Source organism: Macaca fascicularis, chromosome 6, assembly GCF_037993035.2.
Source record: "Macaca fascicularis isolate 582-1 chromosome 6, T2T-MFA8v1.1".
NCBI classification, from domain to species: domain Eukaryota; kingdom Metazoa; phylum Chordata; class Mammalia; order Primates; family Cercopithecidae; genus Macaca; species Macaca fascicularis.
Window position 1 is genome coordinate 72,564,409 of NC_088380.1, and position 26,050 is coordinate 72,590,458.

The 26,050-nt window shown below is 39.5% G+C and overlaps 1 protein-coding gene across 20 annotated transcripts in view; it reads left to right on the plus strand.

The window, feature by feature from the left end:
• MAST4 (microtubule associated serine/threonine kinase family member 4) overlaps positions 1-26,050 on the plus strand; it is a 576,679-nt gene that overhangs the window by 253,337 nt on the left and 297,292 nt on the right. For 5 of the 20 annotated variants that reach the window (XM_045394763.3, XM_045394770.3, XM_045394765.3 and 2 more), the window contains one exon: positions 17,972-18,046. The exons of the other annotated variants lie outside the window; for them this stretch is intronic. In XM_045394763.3, the coding sequence (XP_045250698.2) occupies positions 17,972-18,046 (75 nt within the window). The remainder of the gene's footprint in view (positions 1-17,971; positions 18,047-26,050) is intronic. 20 annotated transcript variants of the gene reach the window in all.

Here is a 26,050-nt window from a genome sequence, read left to right on the forward strand (position 1 = left end):
TATATTCCCTTTGGTGAGTGAAGAAAGAGATATGCAGAAAATATGATGAGCTGAAGAAGAAGACTGTAGGATCCTGTTTGAAAGTGGAAAACAGATGACATACTCTTCTCAACAGTGTCATAGTGGATGGTACACCCTGGTCAAAGCCCAGAGTGAGTCTTAAGAGGAGGGTGGTTAATAAATCTCAAGTCCCTTTGTGATTTTCCTCCCATATATTCTCATGTCTGTTCCTTAGTTCATGACCTCATGCCATGATTGGTAGAGAGTCAAGTTATTGCTTGTAATGAAAGTGAACTTTTGTTCAAGTCATGTTGGTTAAAGTGGATTCTATTAATGGGAGGAAAATAGAGGCATGTTCGAGAAGCCTGCGTAAGCAGGGTGATAATTTAATCTACCTGGAGTAAGTGTAACTGTTCTAGTCATAGGTTTAATAGATCCCAAGTGTGTGTGTGTGTGTGTGTGTAGGTCACTGAAAAATCATTTCCCCATATCTTTGTTTTCTATTTATTCTAAATGATCATATTTATTTAAGTAGGATGGTTAGGTTAGGATTCTGTGGAAAAGCTGATGGTATTTTAAAAAATAAATAGTATTAAACAAGTGTTTTATGAATAAGTGAGAAAGAACCCTCCTGTTTTTATGAGTCTGTCCTTTCTTGTTAGTATATGGTGAGAGGGAAAAGTTATATCGCAGAAGATGGAAGTCTCACATAAATAATCTTGTTCAGTAATGATTACATGTGTTTATTCTGAGTTTGCGAAGAAGTTACTAAGTCTCATTAGAAAGAGGAGAATGTAGACTTCAAAACAGTTGATTTGAAAAATATTACAGAATGTTTGGACATAAAGTTTTTCAATTCACTGCTTCATGGGTTTTCTGCCTGTGGGAATAGTTTTTTGAATGAATGGAAGGAAAAGACCTAATTCCTGCTAGGATTTTTTGTGGAAAAGGAAATCAGAATTCTTTTCTAAATATATAACTTATGTTTCAAACAGATTGAATAAACCTTTAAGTATCTTGCATCAAACATAAAGTGCATTTAATTTAGCAAAGCTATTTTAATTATATATTTAATAAATTACTTAAAGGGTCAGTAGAAATTAAACATTTATAACAAATCATAGTTTAAAATAAGTAAGGGAAGTTGCATAGATTTGCTACAAATTTTGCAAATTTGCCTTTTCCACAAAGGCAGGGACTGACTTATTTATTTATTTATTTATTTATTTATTATTTTTATAAAAGATGGTGTCTCCCCATGTTGCCCAGGCTGGTCTTAACCTCCCCAGTAGCAGGATTGCTGGTGTGCACCACTGCCCCTGGCCAGTGTCATTTTTAAAAGTTAAGCTTTGTGCCTATACTGCCTAGCACATAGTAGATGCTTATTGAATGAGCATGTGAAAGAACAAGAATCAGACATCAGACACTCTCTGCCTAGAATATTTATCCATATTCTTGTTGATTTAAAATCATGATTAGTGTGTATACTGGTTATCTATGGAGTTGTGACAAATGACTCCAAAACACATCTGCTTCAAACAGCAAATATTTACCATGTCATAGTTTTTGTGAATCAGGAATCCAGATGCAACTTAGCCGGGTGATCTGGTGCCAGGTCTGTTACAAGGCTAATATCAAGGTATTGGCTGGGGCTGTAGCCACTTCAAGGCTGGACTGGGGCACCACCTGCTTTCCAAGCCCACTCAGATCCTTGTCATGTTGTCCTCCTCATAGGACAGCTCATAGCGTGACAACTCACTTCCATCAGACAGAGAGAGCATGGGAGAGAGCAAGAGAGGGCAGGCAAGTGACCCCTTCTTGGGAGGAGAAGTTACAGTCTTGTAACCTAATCTGGGAAGTGACACCTCCTCACTTTTGTTGTATTCTAGTCCTTAGAAGTGAACCACTAAATCCCATACTCAAGGACAGACTAAAAAAAGGTATGAAGACCGGGAGCCAAGGATGTTTAGAAACCATTGTAAAAGCTGCCCCATCAGTTAGAAGAGGAAAAAGACATGAGCTGGGAGCATCTCCACAAGCAGAAGCAGTCACCCTTTCCTCAGTGCTTTGGTATATTTTGTACCCGCCTTGACATTAGCCATTGTCACATTTTATGACATGTGTGTGTAAATTCTGCCTTGCTAGATTTGTGAGTTCCTTGACGACAGAGACTTCATCCTGTTTATTTTTGCGTCTTTGTTCACATGCTGTTTGACCCTCAAGTATTTCGAAAATAGTAGAGCTATGGTTTGGGTCTGTGGCCCTGATCTCATGTTGAGATGTAATCCGCAGAGTTGGAGGTGGGCCCTGGTGGGAGATGTTGGATTGCAGGGTGGGATCCCTCATGAATGGCTTAGAGCCATTCGTTGAATGAGCTTTTGTGGGATCTGATGGTTAAAAGTGTGTGGCACCTTCCACACCTGCCTCTCTCTTGCTCCCGCTCTTGCCATGTGAGACTCCTGCTCCTCCTTCACGTTCTGCCATGATTAAAAGCTCCCTGAGGCTTCCCCAGAAGCTGAGCAGATGCCAGCACCAACCTCTTTTCTTTATAAATTACCCAGTCTCAGATACTTCTTTATAGCAATGCAAGAATGGCCTAATGCAAGTAGAATCCACAATTAAGAAAAATACATTTAGAGCTGGACTAGGTGATGTTTGCTCACTTCATTTGCGTTCTCTTGAGAACAGAGCTGGAGATGAGGATTTGAGGGCAAGTAGCTTTGGGATGTTGTCAAGAAGCAGGGATGAGGGAGGTGAGATAAGGAAGCAATGCCAGTATAAGGGTGCTGTGATGGGCAACGGGAATGTCATTTGACTGACACCTCCTGAGACACACTGAAAGAAACACTCTGGAATTGGCTACCTGAAGGACTCTTATTGGAAACCAGAGCATTTGTCCACCACCAACTCCTGTGTTCTTTGGTTAATGGTTGTTCTCCCAGGGGAATGGACTTTGTTTCACTTCTGGGCCTTAATGGGCTTACATGGTTTTGGAGAATGCCTGGGGCAGAAGAAGAAAAGTGTGTCTATTTGAGATGGGATACTTGGCCAGGCCTGGTGGCTCATGCCTGTAATCCCAGCACTTTGGGAGGCTGAGTTGGGAGGATCACTTGATCCCAGGAGTTTGAGACCAGTCTGGGCAACATAGCAAGACCCTATCTGTAGAAAAAAATATTTAAAATTATCTAGGCGTGGTGGTATGCACCTGTGGTCCCACTTGGGAGGCTCAGGTGGGAGGATTGCTTGAGCTTAGGAGTCTGAGGCTGCAGTGAGCCATGATTGCACCACTGCACTCCAGCCTGGGTGACAGAGCAAGACCCTGTTTCAAAAACCAAAACAAAAGAGAGAGAGAGAGAGAGAGAGATAGGACACTCTGCATGAGGTTAGTCCGAGCTTGCACTGAGTCCCCACTGTGGCTAAGGCTGATGTCAAAGGGTGCAGGGAGAACCTGTGGGGTGTGATGCAGGCCTCCCCAACCCCCGATTGTGTGGTGTAGGTGTCAGCTGCACTTGCAGACAGAGCACTAAGGCCTGATCCCAGGTAGGACCCTCATGGTTTGGATGGGAAAATGTGGGAGATCAGAGACATTGTTAGCCTTCACCTGGAACTTAAATGGCGAAATCCTTTTGTATAGTAGTTATGGGAAGATTTAAGTTGATTTATTTACTGTTTCCACTTGAACAGAAAGAAAAGTGAGATATTGGTCTCAGTTTTGAAGAGTTATTAATTGCCCTCACATGTGCCAGTCAATGTCAGTGCTGTCTGGAGGAAAAGATTAGAAGTTCCTGTGTGTTGCCTTTATCAGGAAGACACGTACTGACTGATTGCCTTCCTGATTTTGAATCTGATTTTGCTTATATCTGATTTTGAGTCAAATACTGTGCATTTGCACAAAGACAGCCCTTATGCCCGTATTACTGTAGGAAGATCTTTTGATTGTGCTTTTTATTAGATTAGACTGTCCTCTTGTTTTAAATATTGACCTAGACAAGAATTATGGTGATGTGGCTACATGTCCAGCTGTTAAATGTGGTCTTTAAAATAATTGGAAAAGGTTGTGAAATGCTGAATAACATAGAGAATTATATAACAAACACCTCTCTATCTGACATCTAAAATTAAAGTTTATATTTTGTCATTTTTCTTCAGAGAGTATTTTTCATAAAAGCAACTGGACATTATAAAAAGAAGAAAACTTAAAACATAAAGGAAATGTAACAGGACCAAAAACCCCTCCTCAGTCTTCTGTTCCCTTCTCTGTTCTCCCTCCCAGAAGCAAACACTGTTGTAGATTTGATATGCTCATTTCTAGTTTGTGTTTTTATTTGCTCATGTACATTTTGGAACTTTTTTTCCCCCAATTAGAATAGGTTTTTAGATGTCTACATTGATTCATACAGATTTAGTTCATTCATTTTAAGTGCCAGTTACTATTTCATCTCATGAATATACCAGAGTTTATCCTTTCCCCTAACAATAAACATGTTTGGTGTGTCTAGTTTGGATTTTTGTTTTCACTATTACAAACAATGCTTCAGTGGACATCCATATGTGGATTGCTTGCTGTCTGTAGGTGAGTATGATTGTAGGATCTATGCCAAGAAACAGAATTGCTGGGTTCTGTAGTATACACATTTTTAAACTTAATGGATATTGCAATAAACTTGTCAAAGTTCTGAATCATTGTATATTTCTACCAGCAGATCTGTTTTCTTTTACACCAACATTTTGAGACTTTTGGATTTTCACTATTCTGATGGGTGTGAAGTGACAACTTTGTTGTTTTACTTTAGTTTTTACTAAATCACACCAAAGAGTTTATGTATCTTTTTATATGTTTAGTGGTCATTTTGAGTTTCATCTATTCTAATTTGTTGGGTCATATATTTTGCCCACTAATTTTATTATTTCCCTTTTTCTATTAACATATATATTTTAGATATTAGAAATATCTTATTTCAGTCAGCTATTTTCTTTAAAATTTACTTATGGTGTCATTTGTCATGTAGAGGATCGAATTTTAATGCAGTTCAATTTGTCAGTCCTTTTTTATGAGTTTTACTTTCTCTACGTATTTAAGAAATATTTTCCTATTTACAGGTCATAAAATATCTTTTTTTCTGAATTTATTTTTTCATTTTTTTTATTTTTTTGAGATGGAGTCTCACTCTCTCACCCAGGCTGGAGTGCAATGGTGCAGTCTCAGCTCACTGCAACCTCCGCCTCCTGGGTTCAACTGATTCTTCTGCTTCAGCCTCATAAGTAGCTGGGACTGCAGGTGCATGCCACCATGCCTGGCTAATTTTTATATTTTTCACATATTGTAAATACTTTTGTATTTTGTATTTTTAGTAGAGACAGATTTTACCATCTCAGCTAAAGATAGTTGGCCAGGCTGGTCTCAAACTCCTGGGCTCAAGTGATCCTCCCACCTCAGCCTCCCAGTGTGCTGGGATTACAGATGTGAGCCACCATGCCTAGCCTTTTTTTTTCTAAAATTTTAAAGTTGTGTTTTGACATTGTTTTTAATTCATCTGATTTTTGTTTTGAGTATGGTATGAGGTATGGATCAAATTTATTTTTCCAGGCAGAGAGTGAATCTTTGGCGTATCATTTACTTAGTGTGTCTTTTTTTCTTGTTTGTTTCACCACCTACAGTTTATACTACATTCACATTGGTGTTAGGGTCTGTTTTTCAGTTCTCTACTTGCCCCAATCTATTTATTTATGAGTGAATCCCACATGATTTAACAACTGCAGTTTTGTAATCAATCTTGACTTTTGTAGGGCACGTCTCTTATTTTTGTTCTTCTTTTATTTAGAATTGATTTAGATATTTTTGGCTATTTATGCTTTTAAGTAAATTTTTAAAATTGTTTCATTTCACCAAAACAAATCTACTTATAATTTTGGTTAGAATTATGGTGGCTCTTGAAATTAGTTTGGGGAGTATTTGAGCCTTTCCTTCTATGTATATGGTATATGTTTCTGTTAATTCTGTATTCATTTGTGCCTATTAAGCTGTTTTACATTTTTCACTATATAGATGTTCTTCATCCTTTTTGATAGATATATCTCTAGATGCCTTATGATTTTTATTGCTATTGTGAATTATATCATTTTTTCTTTAATGTTTTCTAATTGGTTATTACTAGTATATGTAAATACTATTTATTTTTGTTTGTTGATCTCGTATCTAAAATCTCTGAGCTCTTTTAATCAAAAAATAATACATATATTAATAGAATCTCATATTTTAGTAGAGATATTCTATCAACTGCAAATAGAATAGCTTTCTAATTATTTGCTTCTTAATTTTTCTTCTATTATTGCATTAGTGAGGACTTTTAGTATCTTGATAAATCACAGCAATATTATAACGCTTCTTATTTTGTTGTGCAGCATGAGAATTAAATACTGCCTCTTTTTCTTGACTTTAATCTTCCTTCCTGTAATCTGTTAGGCATACATTAAGATTTCTTATTCTGTCCTCTCTGTTGGTAATTACCATTCTACCTTTTTGGTATTTTGACATTCCTTAATATTATACTATATTTAAGTATTAAAATACTGGAGTTTTTGTTGGTGTTAGTACTTTTATTTAAGACACAGGTCAGTGTCTTCATTGGTTCTCTCTCCAATCCCATCACCCCTGTCCTTCCTTGCCTCTCCGTTGCCTTAAACCTGTTACCTTTCCCATAAACCCTCCTTGTTGCACCACCAACAGGACTGGATTGGAGAGTTTTCTTTTGACTAACTCTTCAATTCATTGACATCTTTAGACTATGTAACAGTTTAGGGGGCATCTATATCTTACCACCGATTTTTATCAAATTCAAAGATAGTTAGAAAGCTGTGACACTGAGGAATGAATTAAATGTAGCCCCTGGTTTTGAGGAAGCTGGGTGAAGGCTTGTCACTGAGTGCAATATCACATGAGATAAGTGATTTAAATACAAGAGGAAGAATAACTTAATGAAGACAGTACAGTCCGTGAGCATCTCACATCCTCGGAGTGTGAGTGACAGCAGTGATGGCAGAAGAGAGTGCCATGCTGCCTAAGGGCCCATCATCCTAAAAGTTAGGGAGGCATGCCTGAGACTGTAGGTCATATTGTTTATGGCTCTTTTAGAATTGGGCTTTTAATAGAGCAATAGATTTTGGTTGAAGTAGGTATTTGGAAGTCCCCAAAACATCTCAGCATAGTTAAGGTCACTGAACTTAAACTGGTAACTCAGTACCACCTTAAGGAAATGATTTGATGTATTTTATTAATCAGTTAGGACTAAGGAGAGGCTCTTTGGGGTGGTGGTTAAGAGCACAGACCCTGGCCAAATTAGATTTGAATTCCAGCTCCACTTATCAGCTCTGTGACCTCAGACACCTTTTTAAACCTTTTACACATTTATTTTCTCATCTGTAAAATGGGCCTAAAAAAAGCATTTCCTAGGGCTGTTATAAAGAATACAGTAGTTGATACGTGTAATACACAACAGAGTGTAACACATAGGAACTGCTATATGTAACTGCTAACTATCTGAAAAATCATAGATCCACAAGGATATTTGCTCTTTTAGAGAGCAAATTATTGCCTTGCCATTTTATTGAGGCAATAAAAAATGCTATCCTGGCATTTTATTTTTGCCCATTACAGAGGTTCACAATTATGAGAAGTGGTGCTCACAGCTGTAGGTCATGGAATACTCCTATTCCTTTGTGAGTGTTTCAGGATTAAGAATTAAGGAGTTAAAGACAGAAATCTTACAATGTTTCTTTAAATATCTTTCAGCTGCATAAGATTAGCACATTTTTCTTGGCAAAGATCACCTTTTTAGTTTTTTTTTTCTGGAGTATTTTTCGTCAGCAGCCTTTCTTGTTTTTCCTTCCAAACACTTCCTGTGCTTCTATCTTTCTGTCATCTGCCCTTATTCTATTCCCTATGCCTCAGCACTTCCCTCCCACCTCTTCCCAGCCTGAACTTAAAAAAAAAAAAAAAGGAAAAAAAAAAAACCCAAAAAACAAGTTTGTTCATTGATTGTTTAGCATGCTTCCTTCCTACTTGGCATGCCACTAGGCGTCTAGGACAATCAGGGTGGAAGTGTGCTGACAGCATGGGAAAGGCGCTGTGGATGGCGGCGGCACTTTCATGATGGAGTGGGGATCCCTGGCTGGTGGGCAACAAAATGCAGTGCCTGAGTCTGGTGCTAGGAAGGTCAGCTATGGGGCCATCTGCTCCTAGTCTGGAGTCACTGCTCAGTTATTTTCTAAGAGTTTTGCTCAGGATTTGCCTTATAATTGGGTCACAGTAACTGGAGGCACCTATTACATCCATCTGCTACATGTGATTTATTTAGGTGAAGACAGGGGATCTGAGATATCAACAGTCCCACAAAGTCTGGAGCTCATGGGGACCTGAAGCCCCTATCTAGGCTCTAGTGCTTTCATTCAAAAATGTAAAAAATGCTCAAAATCCCCATGAAATCTATTATGTGGAGTTTATAACAGGAAGTGAATTGGGTCAGTGTTAGAGGTGATAGAAATCAGTAGGTGCTGAGAGCCTTCTCTGTGCCACTAATAACCAATATTTATTAAGTGTTTACTCATGCCAGGGACGTGCTGAATATGGCATAGGCATAATGTATCTCACGGCCCTGTGGAGGTAGCTGTTATCCCCATTTTACAGATGGGGAAGCTGAGGCTCTGCTAGGCATGTAGAGCCAGAATATAAACATCTGTGGATCATTTAGACCTTTTTCACTATGATAGAGTGCCTTCCACACATGCTGTGTGAACCCAACAGGGCAAAGCCTAGCAGTAAACCACTGTGGGGAGCCAAAATGCTGTGTTTTACATTCTCCTGTTAAAAGTAGGTGTTAAAGAGTGCAGAATGACATTATGGCAATGTGACCTAAACATGAATGAGGATGATTTCATTTTCATTTGTTTGAAATATGCAGAGTTCATGTCTTCTGAGCCTCGGGGCTTTTATTAATAAGAGGGAGGGATAAGATGACCTTTCATCCATATACCCCACCCTAGAATTTATAGTGATTACACCCCTGGTAGAAGATGTGATTATTGTTGTGTTATAGATTAACACTGTTCTATTAGGTGTTCAGTATTGTAATGATGATTAGTGTGTATGTGGGCTCTTCATCTGTTTCACATAGGAATCTATGTGGTAAGAAACTGCCAGAAGAGAGAGAGTTGCGATAAATGCTATCCTACCCCAATCTGCAAAGCCAGGCTGCTTCTCCTTTCCTGGTTACCCTGGCCATTCTCTTCATGCCTGCTAAGACAAATGAAACAAGTCAAAACAGCTTTGAGGAGTACAGCACATCCCCTGCTTAATTTAAACACCAATGAAGTCTAATTTTCAGAGCCATATTACTTCCTGGCAATAATTTGCTTTGGGTACAACTTACAGCTATGTTGAAAATTTTATTTTGCCTTCAGAAAACTGGTTTACCTTTAGATTTCCACCCCCCCCCCACCCCACATTTCCCTGTGGAAAATTGGTTCTCTTAATTTAGGTACCTTGTAATTTCACTCATTAAAAAATGTGTGCCATGTGATATCATTAGATTTTTTTCTACACTGAAGGGACATAGTGGGCTGACATATGTGCTGCAGTATAATTGTGCTGTGTTTTTGGAGCTCCAGTCAGTAATTACATCCATAAACTTATTGTCTATGGTAAAATATGTTAACTGGTCTTTGACATAAAATTCATTAATTTGAATCAATATGTAATGTTTCAAAATGCTCTAACAGAAGATCATTGACCAACGGATGTAATATAGTCTAAGACCACACATTCTCTGTGAACAGCAGTCAAGGTAAATGTTTTCTAAATAGTTTGTCAATGCCATGATTTCCAAAACACACATATTATCAAGGCTACAAGAAATTTGAACTATGACATGAGCCCAATAATTGAATTTACTCATCTATAAAACAGAGTATCTTAGATATTTTTGATCTTTGTAAAATTGAACTAGCTTTCAGGCAGGGTCTTGGAATTTCAGACTTCAGATCCCCGCGCCTGATTACCGATATGGATTCTGAGGTCCAGGAAGGCTGAGTGACTTGGCCCTGTATATACCACCAGTTTGTGGCCAGGGGGAGAATTGCATCAGTTTCTCTTCCCACTATCCCTTGGAGAACTTCCTTCTCCGTGGAATCTGAGTGGATTCTGTACAGAATGGCTTTTCTACTTTCCTCATGTTGAATAACTTTAAAAGGTAAATTGAAGTATAACAGGGTTGGGAAGTAAATTTGAATTCAAGGTAAGAATTGCATCAGGAATCCAATCCCAGGGTTTTCTTTTGACTTGAGACTGCAGACCTACAAAAATTACAGTAATGTGAAACCTTGACAAAAGAAAAATCCCAGTGATTAGATATGTGGGCTTCACAGATAATATCTAGTTCACCCCTTCAGCATTTCTGGGAAGTGAGAGCCAGAGGATAAAAACTACTGTGCAGCTTCCCTGCTCAAAGTGTTTGCCTCTCCTCCCATCAGACCCATAGGCACGTCCACAGTGTTTGTTTCTAAAACAGCACATTTTTGAAGGTGAAAAACACTTGCTCTTTAAGAAACTGGGACTGGGCAGAGAAGGAACAAGGGAAGGAGTCACTGTGGTTGCAGCTGCCTTTGACCCAGTGGTTGTGCAGGTGCCTTCTGGCTTCGGTCTGACCTCCAGATCGCTTTGTACCTTTCTCCATATCTCCCTCCTCCTTGTTTCTCTCTTTCTCCTCCCACCCGTACCTCTTTCCCTTTTCCTTTTCCTCTCCCCATTTTTCATGCTTTCTTTTCTTCCCTCTGTACCCTTCCTTCTTCCTTTTTCTTTCTCCCACCTCCTCAGCTGCCACACGTCAGCCCTCTGGTGTCTGGTTGGGTTCAGCCCCACGGGGAGTCCTGGCAGGAGACAGGAGATGAGAAGGAGGTAGAATAAGAGAATGTGATCGAAATCATTGCTCCCTGGCTCCCTGCTGGTGACTTTAGCATGGGATGGCTGAATGCTTTACTGAAAAAGGAAGGACACCTGTCAGGTGACCTCTTCTCTTTTAGGTTCTGGAAGCAGCTTCTTCTCTTTTCCTCTTCAGGCCTTGGGGTGGAAAAAGAGCCCCACTCCTTTGTAAGTAATCCCTTCATCAAATTCTTCTCAAGCCACCCAATGTGAGAGTTCGATCTGTGTTTTGCAGGAATCCTGACTGAAACACTGAGTACGGTTGAGCTGATGATGAGTAACTATGCATCCCACACACACATACACTCTTGCTTCACTGATTGGTTTAATAAATATTTATTGAACACCTACTAAGTGCCAGGTAGAGAACAGATGAGACAAAGTTCCTGGCTTTGTGGAGCTTACAGAAAGACAAACACATACATATACAGTATTACGTCAGGTGATAATAAATGTTATGGTGTAAAGGAAGATGGAGAAAAGGAGCGATGGGTGCATCCCTCTTTTAGAGGAGGGGACATTTGAGCATTCCTGAATGAAGCATGGGCATTCTTTGCAAAATACTTAAGGGAATGTTTTCCAGTGAAGGGAATCCCAGAGATCCTGAGTTGAGAACGTGCTGGGAGGGCCCTGGGAACAGCACAAAGACGAGTGTGGCTGCAGTGAAGTAAGAGCTGGGAGCCGGTGAGCCATAGGAATCCAGACAGGCCGCCAGGCTGGACCCAGAGAGTAGAGGGAAGGGCAGGGGAGGTTTGGGAGGAAAGTGACATGGGTTATCTTATGAGGGCATCTTTGCATATTACGGCATCTGCTCTTGGTGGAATACAGAAAGCAAAAGTAACAGAAGAGAGAGATGAGGCTATTGCTGGAATCTGCATGACTCAGATGGCGTTGTGGGTTGAATTATGTCCCCCCGAAAATACATGGAATTCCTAACCCCCAATACTGCTGATGGGATGAAGACACAAGGAGAAGACAGCCATCTAGAGGCCAAAATGAGGCTTGGAACAGTTTCTTCCCTCAGCCAGCAGAAGAACCAACCCTGCCAACATCTTCATGTTAGACTTCTGGCCTCCAGAGCTGTAAGACAGTTTCTGTTGTTGAAGTTCTCCAGTTTATGGTACTGTGTTACAGCAGCCCTAGCAAACTGACACAGATGGCTTAGATGAGGTTGAGGACAGTAGAAGTAAGAAAGGGCTGAATTAGTAATATATTATGAAGTTAAAACCAGTAGGATTTGCTGAGGCATTAGACATAGGAGCAGTGCTAATTGTTTGGCTCATGAGAGAGAACAGGAGAGAGAAACTGAGATCAAGGGTGAGACAGTAATGTTGACCGCTGAGTCATTAGAGCCACTGGGTAGATGGCAGTTCTCTTTGCTGGAGATGACAAACACTGAGGAAGGTGGATTTGGTGGGCAAAGGTCAAGAATTGGCAAGGGACATGTAAAATTTGCAATCCCTGTTTGACATCTCAGATAGTTGGAGATGTCAAGGAGATGTGACGGAGTCATACATGCCAGCTATGGTGACCATCACACTCTACCGTTGCTGCCTCTGAAACTATAAAGCTTGGACCACTCATTGCCACTGAGGGCCATGCTTTAGAACTGGTTTTTCAGAGGTAGGGTGGGCACCACTGGTTGCACACAGGATTACACTAGTTAATACACAAATAGTTTTAATTTAGCATTTAATATTTTTAAATATGTATAAGGAAAAATGCATATTACAAAGACACATTTTCAAGATGTCATTACATAGGCCATCATTAAAATGAAAGTATTTAAGTTTTTTTTTAAAGTCATCTACTTAAATAAAACTATTAAGAAAATAGCACATGTACTATATGTAATAGTACTTGTAGTGCTGCATGGATATGGGAAAAATTAATAAATGATTGAAAGTTTGGGACACAACTTAAAGCATTTATAATGATGAGTTTTCTAGCCCTGTCTCATCACAATCTAAAGACCACTTTCTTAGGGCTGTTTTTAACTACAAGTCACATCATCAATTCAGTAAGTAAAGATGAGCATTTGTTTGAAAAATCTGGAAATAGGCCGGGCGCAGTGGCTCACGCTTGTAATCCCAGCACTTTGGGAGGCCGAGGCGGGCGGATCACTTGAGGTCAGGAGTTCAAGACCGGCCTGGCCAACGTGGTGAAACCCCATCTTTACTAAAAATAAGAAAATTAACCGAGCATAGGTGGCGCATGCCTGTAATCCCAGCTGCTTGGGAGACTGAGGCAGGAGAATCGCATGAACCCTGGGGGTGGAGGTTGCAGTGAGCCTAGATCGCACCACTGCACTCCCGCCTAGGTGACAGAGTGAAACTCCATCTCAAAAAAAAAAAAAAAAAAAAAAAAAAAAAGGAAATAGAGTACATTGCTGGTAATTGCTGCCAAAAGTATTGGCAAGTATTGTTTCATGATGTACAATATGAACGTTACGGTGAAAAAAAGTAGCTGCTGTCTTAGGGTCTGCATTTCAGTGATGGTGGTATCCCATTTTGGTGACTCACTTCTCAAGCTAATTTGAGAAGTCTGAGTTTAACCGGACTTTTCTGGAGATGAAGGAAAATGATCTCTTCTCCTTACAAGGTTATTAATAATAGAAATTTCATAAATTGTGATTAGTTTTATGGGTTTTTAGAAGCCTATGATGTCATAATTGAAAATGTGCTCTACTTCTAAACGGCACATTTCTTTGATGTTCATTTGGGTTTCTGATCCCTATTTTGATATGCTTGATAATGGTTAAATCTCCCTGTCTTACAGATTCTATCAATTGATTTATTTTCATGGAATATTTTTGACTTTGCATAATCCTATATGGCTTTATTTATGTTCAGGGGTCCCTTTAATAGTGCCTATTTGTAATAGCTTTGTTACATTTAAGTATAGTGTTTAGTAAGAGCTTTGGTTGGGGGTGAGATATAAACTATCTCAGAGGTGAGTAGATAAATTTATTCTTCTCTGAAAATGCATGTGATTCTTTTCAGAATTAAAACTCTTTTTTTTGTTTGTTTTTGTTTTTTCTTTTGAGCCAGGGTCTCACCCCATCATCCAGGCTGGAGTGCAGTGCGTGATCACGGCTCACTGCAGCCTTGAATTCCTGGGCCCAAGTGATTCTCCTGTCTCAGCCTCTCGAGTAGCCAGGACTATAGGCGTGGGTTACCACGACAGGCTAGATTTTTTTTTTTTTAAGTAGGTCTTCTCATGTTGCCCAGGCTGGTCTCAAACTCCTGAGTTGAAGAGATCCCCCGACTTCAGCCTTCCGAAGTGCTAGGGTTACAGGCGTGAGCCACTATGCCCAGCTAATTTGAATGAATCTTTTTAAGGGACTTTTAAGAAGCAGGCTGGTGGGCCTTCAAATACTTGTATGCTCCGATATATGATTTTCTGGTTTTCTAGGCTAGAAATGCCTAATGAAAGATTTTTTTTTTAATGGAACTAGTGCTAAAATTATAGATATACTTAGTTTTAAATTTTCCTTATGCTTCTCATTTTGATATAGAATAACTTATACCTGATTTAAAGAATTAGGCTTTTATAAATTGTCTGATGTTAGCAACTAAATTCACTGGGCACCCATTATTTCATGCCTGATACATTGTTTTCCATAGAGCATTCTTGTAAATATGTTTACACGATGCAAATTAAGCTAAAGTACTAAGCTATCAGATCTGTAATGTTAGGGGAACAATAATTTATTTAAAAAGTATGATGTGTAGTATTAAGGAATATTTATAATTTCTAAAATGACTTAATAGGAGAAGGCTTGGTAAAAGCAATTAGCATAGAGATGAAATATGTCTCATTAAGTTTCTTCATTATGCACATGTCAACTCTTCTTTTATTAGTCTCTAAGAGTTTATTTACATAACTGAGGGTTGCTTCTTTTATTAATGATAGTTATCCCAGCAAAATGATTTTGGTTGGGTTCACCTAAGCAATAGAATGTGCTTCCCTTTCCACAAAACTAATGGTGAGGAATCCACCCCTTCCTCAGCCAGCTCCCCTTGCAGTGAAGAGCCCTCTTGGCATATGCAAATAAGCCATTCAGTTTAGAGCCCTGTGGGGCTTGCCCAGGTCTAATTTGTTATTTTGCTGATGTTGATGGCATTAACCAGGAGGTAAGTGATAGCAGGAGACTGATGTCTCAGTCTGGAATGACAGTACCAGAGTCTGAAGGCTGTCATTTAGAAAGAGAAACGGATCCTTAAAATTTGGGAAAATGAAGTCACAGATTTTGCCTTTAGTGTTGAGTGACATAATTTAATGTTCTCCTGAACACGGAAAGCTGTGTGAACAAATCTGTTATATGGGATCGTGAATTCCTTATGATATCACTTATGAGAGCCCTGTTTGCTTTTTCAAAACTGTATAAAGTATTACATAATCAAACTGATACAGCTGTACTTAAATGACTGAGTTCAAAGGTTTAGAATTTGTACCTTTCTTGGATGTGTCATAGGATCTGGTAGGTAGCAAGACTGGGAATAGGGAAAGAAAAATATTTTCAGGTAGTATCTCCCTAAAGTGAAGAAGCAGGCATGTTCAACTTCTAAGGAATTAAATTCTCAAAGGTTACCATCTTGGATCTAACTATGTGCACCTTTCCACAAAGTCTCAGTGTCACCAAACTAACTAACTAACTAACTCCCTCTCTCTATATATGCATACAAATAACCATCACAAACCTTTTTCTTTTTTTTTAAGCAATAGAATACCAAGTGACTAGTTCATTGAAAATTAAGGTTAGTTTAAGGTATGAGTCACATGGAGAAAAACTTGTGGTGAGCTGTTTACAGTTCCTTTATTTTCACTCCATATGTAATTTATTAAATGACTTTAATCCTCCAGGCTCTTCCTTGTTTCTATGAAGATGTATTACTGGAATCTCTGTGTAAATACATTGATTATTTCATGGCCCTATTTGTTCATTGCGAGCAGACTATTGTTACAGATTTATTGTACTTGAAAATAAATTAGATAAAATGGACACTGGGTTTCAAAAACCTAACCCTTGAAGGATGTGCTTGCTCTCTTTAAACCAGTCTCCTACCTACTGGGAGTTTAAGATTCAGATCCTGGGTTTAATATCAACATCTGCCCCCTGCTGAGTTCATGGCACAATTAGCTAATTAAAAAATAAAGTAACATTTTCACCTTGGAGTCAGAAGAAGAGCAATAAACCACAGGCCCAGGATTTAGTTAATTTGCACATTGACTGTAATTGTGTATTTAATGCTGAGGTTAATTTTTTCCCGATGAGTGGGAGCCTGGCACTGTGCTTTGGAACTCTTAAATCAGTTGTAACCATTCCATAGGGAAGGTTAATAAGGGTGATTAGTTATTCAGATAGATTAATGAGGATAATTATTTATTTACATTTGATAACTTTTAGGTGGGGAAAAAGCTTTAAAACCACCTTCTGATAAACCATTAAGTTGAAAGGAGCACTTTCACATCAAACTAAATAAATAATCCACAATGCTTTTTTTCAAACACTGTATTTCTCATGTGAAAACTCCTGATTCTATGGACATGGGAAGACATGCTCGGGTTTTTGCTTGGTTTTGTTTTGTCCGATAGTCAGTAAGTCAATGGAAAGATTCTCTGTTCTTAAAGCTTTGGTACATTTTCTAGGTCAGCAGAGTTTCAAGACTGTTTCCTTGTATTTTTTTCCCAGAGAGGGTAGAGAAAGAATGCATGTTGGCAGGGCGGTTACTAGGAAAAACATAATCCTGACTGGCAATCTGCTACTTAGAACATTTCCTTTTTGAAAGGTAAGCATTATACTGTGAATGCCGAAGCAGTGATTGTTGGCAACTCAAGTGGGTGTGATTGATACACGTCTTAAAAGTAGTAGAGCTGTTATTCCTAGAAGAAGAAGAAAAAGAATACTTAAGTATTGTAATATAGAAATTGCATTTTTATCTAAGGAGGTCTTTTCACCCTCCTCTGTTAAGAGAGCTGAGCAAATGCTAGCCCTCATATGAGGGTCATTTCGCTGCTGATGTTGGCTCTCACTTGCATGGGGCCTTTAAGCCCAGGGATTTTGTGAGACCATCTCCTGGTTGCTTTCATCTCCCTTTCCCTGGAGTTGATGCTCACAGTGGGTGGTACTTGCTTCTTAAGTTCTTGTTCACTGTTGTCCAGCTCTGAGAGATGGAGAAGTAAAACTCTATACCATTAATGAGGCCCCATTCCAGACTTCCCTTTTAAATATAGTACCTTGGGTTGTATGTTTGTGTGTTTGGCATGGAATGAATAATAGGAAGGTGTTACGCCTTTCCATGTGACCCATATGTCCAATATGTATACGAGGACGTTAACAGGATTGTTCTTAGGAGAGACTACTCTTTTACATAGGTTTAAATTACAAACGTAATACTAAATCTCTGTTTCAGCCAATAAAATATAATATGCATTTAGGGGCAGAGTTTATGCATTTAGGGGCTGTCAGACACCATGAATTCTGCCAGGATGACAGAGAGAGAAGCTTCTCAGGCAGGACACTTGTCATGGTTTGGAGGAAGATTGTGATTTCCACATCATTTTGTTCATATCTAAATGGGTGGCAATTCTAACCCTAAGAAGGCTCTGCAGTACTTTCTGTTATTTCAGAAAGATGGACTTCATATTCAGAGAAATCATGTTTCAGTTTCCCTTAGTGTTTTTGAAATAGAGACAACTATCAAATAATAGAAAAATGAAGATCTGATGGGAAATATCTTAATACTGGGTTGTGTTTGTGACTTTATTACACACATGCTCATACAAGTTTGTTTATAACAAAATAACTTGCACATCACATGTGCTTTTGTGGGGTAGAATGTGTCTTGTGTTTTTGTTGTTGATGTTTAGCTAAAACAAAATACAGTGCCGTTAAACACTGTCCCTCTCCCTTTTCTGACCATTTCTCCATCATCCCCCACCCCACCTTCTCCCTTCCCACCTCTCGTTCACTCCCCATCTTCCATTCACTGTCAGGAAGGGCAGCCTCCGAAGAGCCATTTCAACTCAGCCCGACATCGCCAGAGACTAGTGGACCCAGCTACTTCAAAAGTGAGTGTGTCCCGTTGCCCTGGGCAGCGGGTGTGCATGGCGGCACGGTCCCGCTGCGGTAAACAGGGTGTGGGGTTTTATTTATGCTGGTATATTCCAGGGTTTTAGAATATGGATATTGAGAGGAGTCAAAGTCTTCTCTATTAAATCAAGACCATGCACATCAGTGGTATTCTGGTAAGTGTTTAACAACCAGTCCTGAAAACAAAGTAAATCCCTGATGGTAGCATCTGCTGGTTTCCCTGGTGTAGATACTCCCACCCTGGCCAATTTCCAGTACCAGTGTGACATCACTGAACTCACAGCTGGAAAGAGAGGCCCAGTGGAACACTGTTGTGTAGTTGTATTATGTGGTTTTCCCACCGTATAAATACAATTGATGTAAACCGTCGTAAAACATAGCAAACTACATAGGAAGTGTATCAGTTTTAAGTATCTGTTACCCTTGTTTTCAATATAAGATATTTACTTTAAATTTAGACATTTTTAATTCACAATAATGGCAATTTTTAACAAGTGGCTTGGAAAGCTCCTGAAAATTTACCAGGCTGGGATGGGTTGTCTTCAGGGCAGCAGTTATATATTTTACGTACATGTTGAGAATAGTCTTAAGCCAATTATTGGTCATGCCCAATTCTTTTTAATAGTTAGCAGTAGCCAAAGAAAAGTGGCTGAAGTTTTGTGTGAGGATTTGCTCATCCCACGCAGCTCAACTAAGTCTCAGGCCAGTTCTGTGTAACAGACTTTTATTAAACAGTTATTAGCAAATAGGTTTGAAGCATTCATGAAGCCTGTCCCATAAACTCAATGAAGTTCCAGCTTTCTGGCTTTTTTAAGTGCTCCAGTCAAATTTTTCTGGACAGTTCCACTCCAGGTCAACGTGTCAACTTTCCAGAGGCAGGATTCTCTCACCTTTTTAGTGGGCACCAGGGAGTGGGCATCCTGTGACCCAGCTGCTGGACATAAGGCTATTTAGCAACTGAACATCAGATGTCCTGAGGGTACGAACTGTAGACATCCCTAGATTCTCATGCTCTGTTCATACAAGGGTGGAAAATTTTGCCAATTCACTTATCTTAAACACCACTAGTTTCATTGATGGAAACCTGTTATTAAACATCTGCCACGTGAGCAGCAAGCCACTGATTTTGATTTCACCAATGAAAATCCATTTGAGTATGCCAATTAGCAAAATCTCTGGTGTTGACTAAGACACAGATGCCTCTGATACAATGCTAGTTTACCACCCTGGGGAAGTCAATTCTGATTAGGACCACTGACTGTGTATAGGATATACATTTTTTTTTTTTTTTTTTTTTTTTTTTTGAGTCAGAGTCTAACTCTGTCACCCAGGCTGGAGTGCAGTGGTGTGATTTCGGCTCACTGCAACCTCCACCTCCTGGGTTCAAGTGATTCTGCTGCCTCAGTCTCCCAAGTAGCTGGAACTACAGGCGCCTGCCACCATGCCCGGCTAATTTTTGTATTTTTAGTAGAGATGGGGTTTCACCATATTGGCCAGGCTGGTCTAGAACTCCTGACTTCAAGTGATCCACCTGCCTCAGCCTCCCAAAGTACTGGGATTATAGGTGTGAGCCACCACACCTGGCCAGGATGTAATTTTAATCCATAAATATATTACATTGCCTATGCTGAAGTGTTTGAAACTAGACTGCAGATGTCATAGCTCTTTGTCACATTTATTAAGTGTCTAGGGCTTCCCTTCCCGCCGAGCCCCAGACAACTCGCTGTAGCTCAGTAGCGTTGAGATGAAGTCATGGGAGTTCTGTTGATACATGAAGGAAAAAACAGACTAGCTTTGAATAAGTCATATGGTTTCATCATGTAACATGTGAATTTTGCTAACGTAGAGCACGACTCAGAGTACGGCGGGGCCTTCTTGGACCCTGCCTAAGATTTTTCACTAATGAGGCACTAAAATACTGGGTGCATTAAGTACATCTACTGTTACACACAGCGTGCACCTCTTGATTGGTGGCATTTTAAGGACTCAGCTCAGCATGTGCTTTTGCTCCCCCTCTTTCTTTTGTCCTGTATTCGTTTCATTCTGTTTTGGCATTTGCAGAAATACCATGCCTCACCGTGCAGTGTGTTCTATAGTACACTGTAAATTAGCTAACTTTCTTCTACTGGTGGTGAGAGTCTTTTTGTTGTTCCATTTTGTTTTGAGCAAGAATCATGGCTTCTTTTTCTAGGCAGACTTTAAGAGGAACTCATTAAACTGTCATAAAGAAGATGTCTGTTGCCTTAATGTGCTTTGTGAATTGGTTCAGCCACATTACCAAATAGGTTTAAAAGGTCACATTCTTTCCTCCTCAAAACACTGCAGTGGTAGAAATTTGAGGAGGGCCTAAAAATGTTTTCTAACATTAGGAAGCCATAGGAGAAGCCACGGTTTGCTGTGTGGATGCATTACTTGGACAGTAAATGGCAAATGGAAATGTGCATGTGTATAGCCAGTGACCTTTTTTTATAAGCACACTTTGCTTAGATTCTGCACTATGTCATTTTCAACTCAATAACCTGAGCCGTAGTAAAGAATTCTTACAAATTACAGGTTCCTATATTCTGGGGGTCAGTAACAAATTACGGTAAACCAGCTGCCAAATCTTTTGAGAACATTGATTTTATCGTGAGTCTACGTCGAAGTGTGTTCAGATAGAAATGTTTAGCTTTACAATGGCAATATGATATGGTGCAAATAATATACTGGACTGGATTGTATGTTAGGCTTTGTCATTAACCAGCTCTGTGGACTTGGGTGATCATTTAACACTGAGCCCCATTGCTCTAGATTTTCTCATCTGTGAGGAGAGTATAAGAAATCTTCCGTTAATCAAATACGGAATTGTTGCTTTTTTCCACTAAGGCTACTTATAACTAGATATATTACCATTTAGTCTGAGGTTTTCGCCTGGTGTTTCTCAATCCTAAAATCTTTCTACAAATGTCATTTCTTATTCCTTGCACAATATTATTATTAGGCAGTCTTCTCTCAGTATCTTCAGAGGAAGTTAATTTTTAAAAGAGAAATTACTTTAAAGCTATAGGGGAAATATGGAGCAGAAATAAGGGACTCATTGTTTTACTCAAGGAGTTGGCTTTTTTTTTAGCCTGGTTTTTTTCTTTGTCTTAGAAAGCCTTTTGTGCTTTGAGTATAGAAAAACAAGCTTTTAAATCTGTTTTATTTGAATAAGAGTAAAGGGTTAGGGGAAAACAAAGATAAGTATTATGCCTCTGATTGGCTAAGCTTGTCTGCTGGGAATTTCTAAAGTGCCTTTCACTTTGAGAATATGCTCACCTGTCTGTCCCTCAGTATGAGCGCTGTAATACAGCAAATGAACAAAGAATGAAGCAAAACGGGCAATAGGAATAGTAGTTCAAAGACCATGGAGCAGTTATTTGTGGAGCTGGTAAAGGCCTCTGTTAAATAAAAATCTATTTGATATGGGAGCATCAGGGACATGATCTGGTGGACAGATGAGAACACGAGAGTGTACAGAGGATTAGTTTTCAAATCTCCTGGCATTTCAGCACAAAAGAATGATGAAGATTTATTCTACATGGGCTGTCATTTTACATTGGAAGCTTTGCTGATCCAGAATAAACAGGTTCATAAAGATGGTATGAGATTTTGAGTATGTGAGAGCAAATAGTGGTAGGCATAGCATCTGATCAATTTCAGAACCCGAAAGTGTTGTAACAGTCTACCCTTCTTTAAAAAACAAACCAAACTACCCAAATTCACAGATAATCCAACTACCAAAAGCCTTCATATAATTCTAAAATACATTATTTCTGTCTGCTGTAGGGCTTGAAAATCTTTTATCCTAATTCTCAGCAATTTCTTTACTTTTCTCTAATGATAACAAGGTTTCTAAAACCTGGGCTTTCCTGCTGGGAAAATCCGCCCAGAGCTATCTCAGAGCAGATGGTCTTCTTTTCTCACTACTGTAAACCTTTTAGGATTGATCCTTTTTTTTCATTTTTACCTATCTGAAGAATAAGTGTCTTTGAGACCTTAGAAACCCACTGTTCACAGGGAACAAGAAGCTGTCTTGGCCGGAGTTCATAGTTGCATAGATGATATAATATAAAGGTAATGGAAAATCAAGGAATTGTGTTTCTGTCTGTAGCATCAAAAAAATAGGTTGATTTTTAAGCACTAAGGGGATAGGCTTTAAAATATCTACATTTTTGAGCCTTATTATGCATTGAGTTTCTGGATGGTAATTAACACCTTCCTAGTCTTAGGAATTTCAAGTGTTAAAGAATAATTTCTTTTTCAGAGGGTGCAATACTTGTTACTATATTTAAGGACATAGAAAGATGAGGAAGGGATTGGAAGACTGGTTGCCATAATTATTCTGGGAATATTTTAGTCACATAAAATGTACTTTGTAAACTTTTTATAAAGGCCTTTAGGGATAATAAATTTCTAATAGAAAATTCTGAGGCAGCTTATAGTTTTTTTGTGTTTTTACATCAGTCATTTATAAATTATCTTTGGTCCCAACTAAAATGAGCATGAATCTCATTTCTGAAACTTATTAACCATGACTTTGAGTCAATTACTTAATCACCCTGAGAAAATCACAGCTTCCTCATCTGAAAAATAGGGAACAAAATAATCTCAATCTCATCAGGTTATTTTGAGGATTAAATGAGATAATGCATAAACAGTTTTTACCACATGGTCAGGCACTTAATGAGTACCAAACTATAACAATCTTTTAAGTTATGATTACTGTTACCATAGTTATTTGGTAATCATTTTTTCCCCTCATTTGTAAATAAGTGGTTAGGACCACATGATTGTTGAGGTAAAATGTCTGCATTATTAAAAGTCTATACAGTTCTATGTATTTTTATTTTTTTAATAAAAATAATTGTAGAGACAGGGTCTCACTTTGTCACTCAGGCTGGAGTGCGGTAGCACAGTCATAGCTCAGTGTGATCTCTAAGTCTTGGGTTCAGGTGATCCTCATGCCTCAGACTCCCAAGTAGCTAGGACTATAGGTACACACCATCACACCCAGCTCACATTTTTATTTTTATTTCGGTAAAAACAGGGTCTTGCTATGTTGCCCAGGCTGGTCTCAAACTCTGGGGCTCAAGCGATCCTCCTGCCTTGGCCACCCAAAGTTCTGGGATCAGAGGTGTGAGCCACTGTGCCTAGCCCCAGTTCTACTATACGTTTCTAAAAATTGCTTATTGTACACTCAGCAGTGTGTTAGCCACAGAGGAATATAAATTGCAGTATTTAATTCTTACCCCCTCAAGTGTCATTTAACTGGCACAAATAAATAAATGAAGCAGAGACAGTAATGAATTGCCTGGTAAACACTCTCAGTGCAATGTTGATTTTGAGTGGAAGGAGATCTGAGTGGCAGCCAGAGAAGGTGTCCTTGAGGTGGTGGTTTTCCATGTGGGCCTGGAAGGTGGGATGGGACTTTTTAAACAGCATGAGCTTAGGCATGTCCATTATGGGAATGCATGCAGTAGTCATTGGTCGGGCCAGGAGACAGGGGATGTGACACAGGCCGAGATGAGATGGAAGGTATGCTCCTGTCATGGCCCTCTGTGGTGGGAGACACTGCAGCTCTGAGGTCATGTGCCCTATTTTCAAATTCTGTATAGCAGCTATGAAGCAAAGGGAAAATCTTTTATCTTATCAGTACAACGGGGGAAGTCACACCATGTACCTCATTAGGAATGTTATAATTAGATGATCTGGTGAAGCCATTCCACAGAGTGATCAGGCTGTTTTGGCCTAAGTATAGCCAGTACTGAGTTAAATGAGAAATAGTCTGCCCTATGGCCCAGCAGCCTTAATCCTAAAGAGGACATGTTTGTGTGAGAACATGTACCCAGGTGTCTTTTGGAGCATTGTTGTGACAGAAAGTCAGAGGTTTTGTGGGCGTTGACAGTTGAGGGTGGTTGGGTAAATGGGGGAATGTCATAGAGTACCATTTAGCCATTGGAAGCAACAGCCCGAAGGAACACGCAGCAATGCGGATAGAGCCTAAAACATATCACTGTGTGGAACCAAGCTTAAAACATCAATTCTTCAGTATCATACTTTTAATGTCAGTCAATTAAAAGTACACACCACACAATGTACATTTTATAGGAGCATGTGCAAATAGCTGAATGTCCATCAGATATAGAGAAAGATTGCTTGGAGGCAGGAGGGAAGGGCCTAGGACTGGAAAGTAGCCTTGCAGATAAGTAAACGGATGAGTGATTGAGGAGTAGGAGTCAGCCTACTCTCTCCTCTACACTTGGACCTCCACAAGGAGAAATTGGTAGGCAAAGAAATATGACATAAGGGAGGCTTAAATGCTTGAGAAGTGGATGCAGCCACCTGTAAGGTAAGTACTGCTATGGGGAGCAATGGGGTAGCTAATACCGACATAGTACTCACGTGGGCCCAGCATACTCCCAGCTGCTTTACACACGTGTGAACCACTTTCATCTGCACAGCAACCTGAGGATTTTGGGTACTGTTAACACCATGTTGCAGATGAGGAAACTGAAGCATGGTGAAGTTCAGTAACTTGCACAGGGTCACACAGCTGGTCAAAGTGAAGCCGGGATTCAAGCCTGATTAGTCTGGCTTTAAGCCCCTGTTCTTAACCACTAAGCCTTGCTGACTCCTGATGGATGTAACTAAAGTGAAGATGAGAGGTAAAAATGCCTTCCACAGGTGGTACCACTGGCACAGGCCTGGCATTCGCAACTACTTCCTCTCTGTGGAGGCTGACCATTTTCTTTCAGTGTGTGCACATGTATATAAAACTTCTTATTGAAATATAATATAGACTCATTAGTGTACAGTTTGATGAATTTCCACACACTGAACAAGATCAAGCAACGCAGAACAAGATGGACAGCCCTGAAAAACTAAGGAAAACAAAAACGTCTGTCATCTGTACTAGGCACTAAATTATGATGCTGGAAAACAACGTCGTGAAAAACATAAGCCTTTAAAAGTAAAAACAATAGAAATGTAAAACTTTCTGAAATTGCTAGAGATATCAGGCATTCCTAAGGCATAGAAAAAGCCCCTCTACCTTTTCATTGATTTTTTTTTTTACTACAGTTAGTTTCTTCTGTTATGACTGGCCGGGAGGCATGGATGACTCATGAAGGAAAGCAGAAAAATCTCTCAATGAATTTAAAGGCAGCCTCCTGTTATCAAACGATAAAGCAGTTTGAGCTGCAAGCGTTAGTTAGACATAAATAAATAGATAAATACCTATCATGATTGGATCATAAGGAAGACCTTGCAGTGGCCAGATAAATGAATTTTCTTCTCTCCTGGTCATTGTTTAACTCTGTAGGACAACTATCTTAGATGTTCAATGTCGATTCCTGTGGGCCACATTTGCCAGTTTGCAGGACAAAGCTATGACAATGTGTATCACACTAAAAGGATAATGTTTTCCCATATTTCAAATGGTCAATTCTATGTCCAGAAAAAGTGTCACGTTGTGTTTTGGGGCTACTCTTAACACATCTTCTACCTACCTGGCAAATTTGTACACAACAATTTCAGAACCTTTGGGCAGTGAGGTTAAATAACTCACACAAGATCCCAGAGCTAGTAAAAGGTGAAGCTAGGATTCAGACCAGTTAATCTCTGTACTTTGCCGTCATAGCCTAGTCGTTGCCACCAACACCTAGGAAGGACTGGGCCTCTTTCCTGGGGCACAGACTGTGCTAGGCAATGCAAGATTTCTCAGGGTTCAAGAGGAAGGCAACCACTATACCATCATTTTTTCTCTTTTAGCCTGAAGTAATCATGATGTTCTTTATACCTAAATGCCAGAGAAATCTTTTGTCCTAGATACCGCTCTTCTGGCCCCTGGCTCCTATGGACCTAGGTAAAGCTGCAAAGCTGATGGAAGAGTGTGCATTCTCCTTATGGTTCCTAGCCCAGTTTACAAGGATTTTTTTTTTTGTCTCCCTTGGCTTTAACAA